Here is a 9,595-nt window from a genome sequence, read left to right on the forward strand (position 1 = left end):
CCTGTCGTGTTTCTCATGACCATCATTCACCCCAGAGCATGCATCGACGTTGCACAGTCCTTGGAAATTTATTCTTCTTCCCCTATTCATCACCGTAAAAGCAATAGACCTATCCTCTTCCCTTCTCTTCTGCGTCCCACGCCTTCCATGCCTACAGCAGAAATCCCGTTCCTCGGCGCATCGGCCACCAACGCATTCAACCCCAGATCTCTCCACATGGGATCTCTCGTAGCACCCGCCTGGCTGGCTTCACCCGTCGTCGCACCGTCTGCGCCCACCGCTCCACTGCCCGCGCCCATGCCGACTGCCGCGACCGCAGCTGCCGCGGAACCCGGGACGATGGCGGCGGAGACCAGGTTCTGGTTCAGGGCGCGGTTAATGCCAAAGGCGGCGTGCATGTCCGGGACCACGTCGTCCTCGTCTTCTGGGTTGATGGGCATGAGGTGCGGGGGCAGCGTGATCTCCTCGAACGGGAGGTAGTGGCCCGGCAGGGCGGTCATGCCGCTACCGTCCCCGATGTTGCCTGACATGGGGAGCGCTTTGTTGCCCCCTCCTGGGCCCCCTCCGCCCGAAGACCCCTGGTTCTGCGCCATGAGCGGCGTGGATAGCGCAAACACCGTCGACGCCGGCGGGCGGCAGAACTCTTCGAACACGTCGGCGAGCCGCGAGGCGCGGAGGTGTACGTACGTTGCGGAGGAGTCGCGTGACTACAAAGCAAGTTTCACATGGATGTTAGCAATGCCGAACGCCTTCTTTGGACTGACGTCAAGGTTGGGCAGGGGGAGAGACGCGGATTCGGGGGGAACGGGGACGAACCATGATGCAGTTGTCCTGCTCAATGACCAATAATTGAAGCGTAAGAGAAGGACTAGATTGTAAGGTGAAGAATGGAAGATGGGGATGGGGACAAGACAGGGAATTTAATTCCTGGAGACGTTTGGGCAAAATGGCTGCGCACGAGTAAACAAAAAGCGTGGGGTAGGCGCGCAAGTCTAATTAATTAATAGCTGGACCTTAATTGATTTGAGAGGCGTGACAGGCTAGTGGTTCCTCAACTCGACCCCTCCACCGACAGCCTTGCTCAGCCTTGCTACTTAATAACCACATACCACTGGCCGGAATTATGGTTGCCATTCGAAGTGCAGTAGCATTCGAGAGTTGGATAACAATAGGATCGATTGATTCTGAGGACTCTACCTGCCTTGATCGTTCAGCCCTCTCCGTAAGTCTGGTTTCCCACCGTATGCGCGTCTCCAGTCGTGAAGCATAATCAAGATTCATAAGTCATTCGCAATATCCGCGAGACTGCGTGAGTGTACAAGCGTAACTGTAGACCACCCCGAGATATTTCCATATGTCGGACCCATCCCGTCCACGTCGAGCGATCGCTATGTATGTACAATTTCAAAGTTCGCTCCTGGGCTGGTTGCACATCCCAATGTCATAATGGTACTGTCAATTACAGACAATCTGGTTCCGGTTCGCGTTGTTGTCGAACGTGGCACTCCTGATGCACCCTGCGTACAAACTCGGCACACTCCCCCGGGTACGCGGCGATCATCTCCTTGGCCCATCCCGTGCGGCGGTACTCTTCGAGCGGCCACACGCAGCCATAGCCTTCTTCGTAGTCGCCATGGTCGATGAGGCTGTCCAGATAGTCGGCAATCTCCACACGAGCCTGGCTCTCCGCCACGATCTCATGGTCAAAGAGCGATTTCCGCGGGGATTTGCTGGTGTCGTTGCCCCTCCGAGGGCTGCCGTCGCCGTTGCCGTGTCTGGCGACGAGCTTGAGCACCGAGTATGGAGCCTTCACTAGAGCATGGATGACGTTGGTTATTCCTGTAACAATGATGTGTAAGCGATGAGAGGAACTCGAGGCAACAACAGCTGTAACATACTCTTATCATTTCCGCTTTGATCTCCGGATGTAGCGGCATCGTCCGTGGCGACTTTTAACGTGTCTATTGCGTCCGACAGCTCCGTTGAATCCACCGCCACTGGCTCGACAGGAGTATCGGCCAGGTCGTCGCTTGTTTCGTCGGAGTTAGAGTCGCTGTCGCTACCGTCCCCATCTATGTCTGGTATATTGTCTGGATATACCTTGACAGGCGCTTTCTGCTTGGATGCCTTGGTTTTGGGCTTCACGGCTATGTTGATGTCGGACTCTGATTCAGACGCTTGCTGAGGAGGTGGCCATGTCCCACAGTGCAAGAACTCTGGAGGCCATTCCTCTCCTACCTTTGTTGTAATGGTTGGTAGTTGTGCAGACTCAGGCACTAGACCACTGGCGTGCTTTCGACAATGATGGTGCTTGCATCCAGCATGGATCATCTTCCCAATTGATCTTACATCGACTGTTGTGTCCATCTTGAAGTCGACACTTAGCCTTTGTGACTATGATATAGTAAACTTGAGCTGTGGCCTCTCGAGAATGTGCTGAATGGGCTGGAATAATAGCAGACTAAAAAGTAAAGTGCTTTTGGCGTAATAGTGTACGTTGAGAAGCTCGGTTGAAGGTTGACTAGCAAACGAGAAGAAGTAGTGGGATCATGTGAGATCTAGGCCATTAAGAGTACCGTGCGAGGAAAAGCCCAAGGCTTTGAGGTTCTTGGGAAAATGTCCTACTTGTAGGTCGCGTGATCTTCACGATAATGTGGTAAAAGGCCAAGTGTAAGCCAAGTACAAATCAACGCAGGACACCAGTGCGGGTGGCTGGAGGACATGGCCCCGAGACAGCAGCCCAAGGACATGATTTCGGGTGTTGTGAAGGGGCAATGCACCCATTACTCGTACAAGTTAACGTGTAGACAGTCGCACCACGTACGATGACTTGGTATGCTGTCAAGAAAAAAGAAATGGAGGAGTCTTATTGGAAGATGGAGAGCAAGTGGTTCGATTATGGCGCGACTTTTGTGCTGTGCCATCTTGCACCTTTCCTATAACAGACTAGCCTCCCTAAAAGAGACTAGTGATCCCCGCAATTCGGTCCACAGCTTCCGCCGACTTCCTCGCGGCTTGTGCCGCATCACGACTCACTCACCTCCGAATTGGTTGCTCTGAGAGATTTTCAGCACAAGAAAAAGCTCCTGTCGATCCCGAGTATGAATTCCATTTTCTTTCTTCCCATCTCTCATTCTACACCTTTGGAATATGGTTACTCTGAATGGCCATGATGACTTGGAGAAATTCCACCCGTAGTACTCGCCCCCAAAAAGCACTTGATCTTGAGACAAGGCTGTGTGGTGTTATGCCGGTATGATCGAACAGTGCTCAGCCACGGCTCTTCTCCAACACCTCATACCATCATCCCTTTACCCGTCTACCAAGTACCTTTTCAAGTACTTGCTGCGCTGTGAGAGGTCATTGCACGATGTCGGACAAGTCACTTCTCGCCAAAGCGGGAATACTTCGCCTAGGGCAAACCCTGCTTCAAGGATCCTCTGGTTAAATCCCAATACTCTGATTCCCCATGTTTTAGATCTTCCATTCTCTAGCTCACATGCTGAAAAAGGTCAGGTCAGTGCTTGTCAGCAGATCAGCTTATGCATATCACGCAGCTTGTTTCATCGTACTTGCATATAAAGTTGTGTTGTACCCAGACACCATGTCCATGCTCTCCGCATACACAATACATTCCACAAGATTTACCCACATAGTCCAGCTCTACACTGAGAATACCTCCAGTGACCACTTCGTTAACAACCCTCGCCAATCGTTCGCAATGAAACCAACCATCGTTCTCGCCGCGGCAGCCACCCTTCTCGGCCTCACCATGGCCGCGCCCATCGAAACTTCCGAAACCAGCGACATTGAGCCCCGCGACGCGGCGGTCTATGACCTCGCCATCGGGGGTGGTCGCTTCAACATGAACGACCTCCAGTCCTACAGCCTGTTCTACGCCAACAGCTCCGCCTACATCGGCCAGATCAAGTACCAGTCCTACTCGGAGCCGCTGATCGTCTCTGGGGGCCGCAACGGCGTCGACACCCTCACCTTCCAGTCCATCCACGCCAGCCCGACCGGCTGGCAGCAGATGTACGTGGTGCCGCGACAGTCGCGGCCCGTGGGCTTCAGCACGCCGCACGGCTCGCCGCCCGCGGGCGTCCGCACCAACGAGTTCAGCTTCAACTGGAACGGCGCGCTGCAGAACCACGGCCGCAACTTCTTCTACGCGTGCGAGGACAATGCGGGCGCCCTCGCCGCCATCCACAGCTGGCAGATCTGGTGGATTGCAGACGCCTTCCCGAGGAACTACACGTGTAGGGGTCCCCTGCACATCCACATCGCCGACGGCTGTGCCAGGGGCTTGTAGGGGAAACAAAACACCCCGATCTCTCACATCCGACTCGGGACATTCTACTCTGGGAAACCATGTAATTGTACACCGTGATTCATCTGCATTGGATATGGAAACTTACTTGTACCAACGGAAGGGCCGCTGGGATTGGTTTATGAACATGTATGGCAGCGTCGGACTTTTTTTGCGGGCGTTTAACATCTGTTGGATAACCTTTTAATGATATTGACATTGACATTTGACATTGCTACTGCTCCATCCCATGTGATAGGGTAGTCTTTGGCTGTCTTTCGCAAGACTGGCAGGTTCCTACTCTGATGTTTTGATAGTTGAATACTCGTACAAATAGTCGATTGCTAAGCGACAGTGTGACTGCTGACTTCTGTCGTTTTCGGGAGTGGAACAAGGACTACAAACTCGTGAGACCACAAACAAATGGTCTGGGAAAGGATGCTCAATTGACGTGCGAGAGTAGATTGCTTGCTCTGTGACCGCTGCTCTTCGAGGATAATCCTCAGCGAATCTCCGAACTAGACCATGCAAGCGACCCAAGGCCAGCAGCAGGCCTGCTCTACTCAGAGCTACCCTCTCCAATCATGTTCCTCTTCAAAGCCCAACAGTCGCCGAAGCTTCTCGTTGGTAATGGGGGCTTCTTTCCCAGCCACCACTCTCGTATGCGGAACGTGCGGATACCAACGCCTCAGGAGTCGGCCTGCATCGTCGGTGAAGTTGGTGATGGTGTCGTTGACGGCGTTGAAGATTTGAAAGCCGAGACCGGATGTCACAAGCCCGCGGTGGCACATTTGGCCCAGGTCTCTCGCATCGGTGTAGGACCAGCCATGTTGAAACCACTTCTCCGGCTCCTGGACGTAGCCCTCGAACATATCGCTATCGTATCCATCCGGTTCAAACACCCTCCCTATTCTCAGGCAGTAGATATCCGTGCCAAATTTCGTAGCGTAGCCCCTCGCAATCCGTTCGCCGCACAATTTCGACAGCGCATAGGGGTCCGTTGGATTGCAGTCCGCATCCTCTGTGACGGGAAATGAAGCATACTCCAAATTACCTTGACCAAATGACACGCCATAGACGGCGATACTGCTCGCAATGATGATCTTCTTGATTCCCAGCTTACAAGCCGCTTCGACCACATTGTGGGTGCCCATAGTATTTATCCGAAATGTCTCCCCGTCAGAGACAATCATCGGCTTATTGATCCCAGCAAAGTGGATTACCGCGTCAGGAGGTCGAGGTGCTTCTGCGGGGAACGGCTCGCCCAATTTCATGTGCGTGACGAGGCTGCTAAATACCTGGCCGCTGTCGGTGAGGTCGCATTTTGTGGTGTGAACATCCTGCAGCTCGGGGAAGTCCTTGGACGAAGATGCAAGGTCGACGAGATCAAGGTTGATGACTTGGTGGCCATACCGAAGGAGCTCTTTGATCACATGCCGACCTACTTTGCCTGAGCCACCCGTGAAAGCGACTCTGAGGCCTGGCATGATAATTGTGCTGATGTAGCGGATTTAAAAGGCTACAGACGTTTTGATTTTTGAAGTTCATAGGAACATGTATCACTCGGCTCATGTGATGGACGTAGGTTGACCTGAGAGGAGCATCTTCTCCATAGGTCCTAATTAGTGCCGAGCTGCCATGCAGAGAGTCATCGACGCTGGAGAAACAGGACCAATGAACAGGTACCACCCATGTTGGTCGCCAAATCAGGACGCATCGCACAGGGAAATGCTGCAGTCAGTGCGGAGGTGCAATAGCGTCAAGTTTGACTGGCATACTTGTATGTTCTCTTGGAGGGGCTCGCTCTCCAGCCACGATTGTTAGCTTCACGGCGCCTAGTTCCTGCTCCAATAGACAAGAAGATGTTGGCATTGGGTCGCACAATGTGAACAAAGATATATCATGTTTGCTTTAGGATGGCCTCCCGATATTTGAGTGCTGGGCAAGAAGCAATGCTGTCAATTGACCAATCAACATCGACCTCGCCATTTCATTTCACGTGACGCAAATTATCTTGGCGTTGTGGAACCCACATTCTGAATTGCGATCGAGAACTTTACAACTTCCACATTCGCAGGGTACTTGCAATACGCCAAACCACCAGTTGCAGCCAGCTTGAACGGTAAGTCTCCCTGCACTCGAATTTATTCAGACCCTCCGATCATCGCACGGTCGAGAAGACTGATCACCCCTGCCTCGAGTTCTGTACACCTACGAGAAAAGTTCTGACAATTTCTTACATTTTTCTCGTCTAGAAGCCCCGACGAATAACTCCCTTCTTCGACGCTCCGCGAAAAGAAAACCGCAACCATGTCTCACGAAAGTGTGTGGTACTCCCGACCCCGAACCTTCGGCAAGGGTGCTCGCGGCTGGTACGTGTTTTCCACTCGCCCTACAACCCCAACAAGAAGATTTGTGCGGTTTGGTGCCTTGTGGTGCCTTTTGAGAAGAGGTGGATTCGGAAGCTGGATTCGACGAGGCGTGTTCGTTTAAGTGAATGTTATTGTCGGAGGATATTGGATCGCCAGGCGAGGAGGAGTTCCAGTTCACAGAGCGAGGCCTCCGAGCTCAATGCGACCGATACCCCAGCGAGGACTTTTTCGAGAATATGCTATACACAAGAGAAGGTGATATGCTGACTTGTCCGTGTTTCGCAGCCGCGTTTGCACCCACAAAGCCGGTCTGATCCGCAAATATGGCCTCAACATCTGCCGTCAGTGCTTCCGGGAAAAGAGCCAAGACATCGGTTTCATCAAGGTACGTTACAAGCGTGCGGGAGAGGACTACGAGTCGTCCTGCGACAATGAATCCTCTAGAACGTTTGGCTGACATGGGGAACTCTCCACGAACAGCACCGGTAAATCCTACGTCAACGACAGCGGAATTTATTGACTGGATTGAAATCAATCAATATGACGGACCTCAACGAACGGAACGGGGTTCGGTGAATACTTGCAACATGGTGGGAGAGCACAGTGGGTGGTTGGAGAGCAGGAGTCGGAGGAGATGAACATGCTGGAACGAGGACCGCATCCTGAAGCAAGAGTGCGGAATGGATGAGAATCTTCCAGCTGGAGATATTAAAAAAAAGGCGACGACAAGTGGTTTTTTGTGTGCCCCTCAACGGAGTCATGACTATGGCTTTCCTTTTTGCTGTGGGATTCTGCGGAAAAAGAAGGCTACGTACATACGTATGTAGTAGCAGTATGCGCTAGACGGCGGAAAACAGACTCGTGTATGTCAATTCTCTGCCAACTTCTTTCTCTTCGCCGTCCATTGTCATGACCTTTCCTATTGGTGATCCTTGCCGTAATTCCCGTCGTTGGATCGAGGTGTTTATGAAGCTACGAATCGCCAAGTTTGGGCTTGGTTGCATTGCTGGATTTTTGATATCAGAGGGATCACATTCATCCGTTGCCGTGCTATATGAAGGACAGGACTGGTCTGAGTTTCGAGGACCGTCATGCTCTCATTACCAAGTGTTTCGTCGTATTCACACAGAAACCCTGAAAAGGGAGAAGAAATCTTCCTCCGCACCCATTAAGCCAGCGTTTGGTCGTCCCCATGCACACCGTTCACCACCGGCACAGCCTGAGGCGGCAGACTGCCCAGTTCACACACCACAAGATCCAGGAATTCCGCCGGTGTTACATCGTACATAAGATTCAGTAGGAACAGATTTGGTTGATCCCTCCAATCCTCCAACCCCCGAGTATTCGACGAGCCGCTCTTCTCATCCCCATCGTCTTCATCCTTCTTGTCCTTTTGCTGATTCGACTTCTTGTTGGCGCCTTTTCCTGCAACACTGGCTTCTGTAGCTGGCTTGGTTGACGACAAGACCTCCGCTTCGGCACTTTCCACCAAAGCATCTGGCTCGCCCAATTCATTCATAATGATACTGTCGAGCGCAGCCTTCGCTGTAAATTTGACAGTCTCGCACAAGACAATAACAGGGACGTTCCGGCTTTTATTCTTGGTCGATTCCTTAGCCATCATAGCAACGATGGCGGACCCTGCACGAGAGAGCAGCTTTCCGTTGCCTAGCATCGCGGAAGCACCCAAGAAGCATTTGGTGACAGATTGGGATCGGTTATCAAGCACATCTGCTAGACCAGATAGGAGAGTATAGTGGACCTGGAGACCTGCACGTATGAGGCTTTGGGCATGGTTTTTGCCTTCGAACATAGGTCTCGAGTCGACGACAATGATTTGGAAATTCTTTCCCTGCTGATGCGCAGTGAGGAGTGTTTTCTCAACGATACTGCTCTTCCCGTATGTCAAAATCACGTCTCCGTCTTGAATCCGCGAACTGGCTTCTCGGGCAATCACCTCATCGGCTAGCGTGATCCTCTCGCGGATGAACAAGTCGATGGCACGACATATACTTTGTTTAGCTTCGCTATCGGTAGCCTCAACCGGTTGCGTGGAGATCAAGTTCTTCAGCCATCGGATGCTGTTCCCCTGGCTCATGCTCAATGGACGCGCATTGCGTAGATATGCAATCTGGTGATTGAGATGGGTGAGTAGATGTCGAGAGAGCGCCACACCTGCAGGAGTGGTATATGTTTGGATAACCTTTTTGAAAGCAAGAAGAGTCGCTACACAACGTGCATTGCCGCCGCAGATCACAAAGTCACGGAGCTGTAATCCTAGCGATATCACAGCGGGATGTATTTCTCGACCAGCTCCGGACAACGTGGCTTTCTTTTCCTTTGGGTACAGGTGAGAGAACATTGACACGCGTTTGAGGTCCTGGCGCTTCTCTTTCTCCGGCACCGTGGAGCCATGAGGCGGTTGTTGCTGTTGTTGGATCGCACCGCGGATAGGTAAAGCCTTGCCTGAGGGTGTCCGTTTATGATGTGGACCCGTGTCACTTTCTCTCTTCGTTGTTGATGGTCGTCTTTGCGTTTCTGATTTTGCTCCTGACGCTGCGGTCTGCCCTTGTGCCTGGGCTACGGCTTGTGCTCCCTTTTCAGCAACCTTTTCGGCTCTTCTTGCCGCCTTTTCAGCCGCCTTCTGTTTTTTCAACTGCGCGCCAGTCAATTTGGCTCCTGCTCCTGCTTCGGCCACGTTTTGTTCTGTGGTAGTTCGAGGTGCACTTTCGGGCCGCGCCTTGGATTTTTTGGAATCTTTCGTCTGGTCATTCCCATTCATCGCCGCCGGCTGAAGACTTTGGGTGGTACCATTGAGAGTGGTCTCTCCATTGTTGGCGGGCATGGTAAAAGAGGCTGCCTCTGGATTTAGACTGGTGGCCGCGCTGAGTGCAGCTGACTTTGAATCAACCAT

At 52.4% G+C, this 9,595-nt stretch overlaps 4 protein-coding genes across 4 annotated transcripts; 1 reads left to right on the plus strand and 3 right to left on the minus strand.

The window, feature by feature from the left end:
* Positions 1 to 89: 89 nt before the first annotated feature.
* On the minus strand, positions 90 to 2,367 carry AYO20_07171 (hypothetical protein; the record flags this gene model as incomplete). The annotated part of the gene is made up of 3 exons (XM_022645458.1): positions 90 to 707; positions 1,526 to 1,839; positions 1,899 to 2,367. The coding sequence occupies 3 exons, from the start codon at positions 2,365 to 2,367 to the stop codon at positions 90 to 92; spliced, it is 1,401 nt and encodes a 466-aa protein (XP_022498497.1).
* A 1,237-nt stretch (positions 2,368 to 3,604) lies between these two features.
* AYO20_07172 (hypothetical protein) lies at positions 3,605 to 4,312 on the plus strand (the record flags this gene model as incomplete). Its single annotated transcript, XM_022645459.1, has 1 exon — positions 3,605 to 4,312. One exon carries the CDS (start codon positions 3,605 to 3,607, stop codon positions 4,310 to 4,312), a length of 708 nt encoding a protein of 235 aa, XP_022498498.1.
* Positions 4,313 to 4,878: 566 nt separating this feature from the next.
* AYO20_07173 (hypothetical protein) lies at positions 4,879 to 5,796 on the minus strand (the record flags this gene model as incomplete). The annotated part of the gene is made up of 1 exon (XM_022645460.1): positions 4,879 to 5,796. The coding sequence occupies one exon, from the start codon at positions 5,794 to 5,796 to the stop codon at positions 4,879 to 4,881; it is 918 nt and encodes a 305-aa protein (XP_022498499.1).
* A 2,053-nt stretch (positions 5,797 to 7,849) lies between these two features.
* On the minus strand, positions 7,850 to 9,595 carry AYO20_07174 (hypothetical protein; the record flags this gene model as incomplete). Its single annotated transcript, XM_022645461.1, has 1 exon — positions 7,850 to 9,595. The coding sequence occupies one exon, from the start codon at positions 9,593 to 9,595 to the stop codon at positions 7,850 to 7,852; it is 1,746 nt and encodes a 581-aa protein (XP_022498500.1).

Source organism: Fonsecaea nubica (genome assembly GCF_001646965.1).
Source record: "Fonsecaea nubica strain CBS 269.64 chromosome Unknown Scaff49, whole genome shotgun sequence".
Classification (NCBI taxonomy): domain Eukaryota; kingdom Fungi; phylum Ascomycota; class Eurotiomycetes; order Chaetothyriales; family Herpotrichiellaceae; genus Fonsecaea; species Fonsecaea nubica.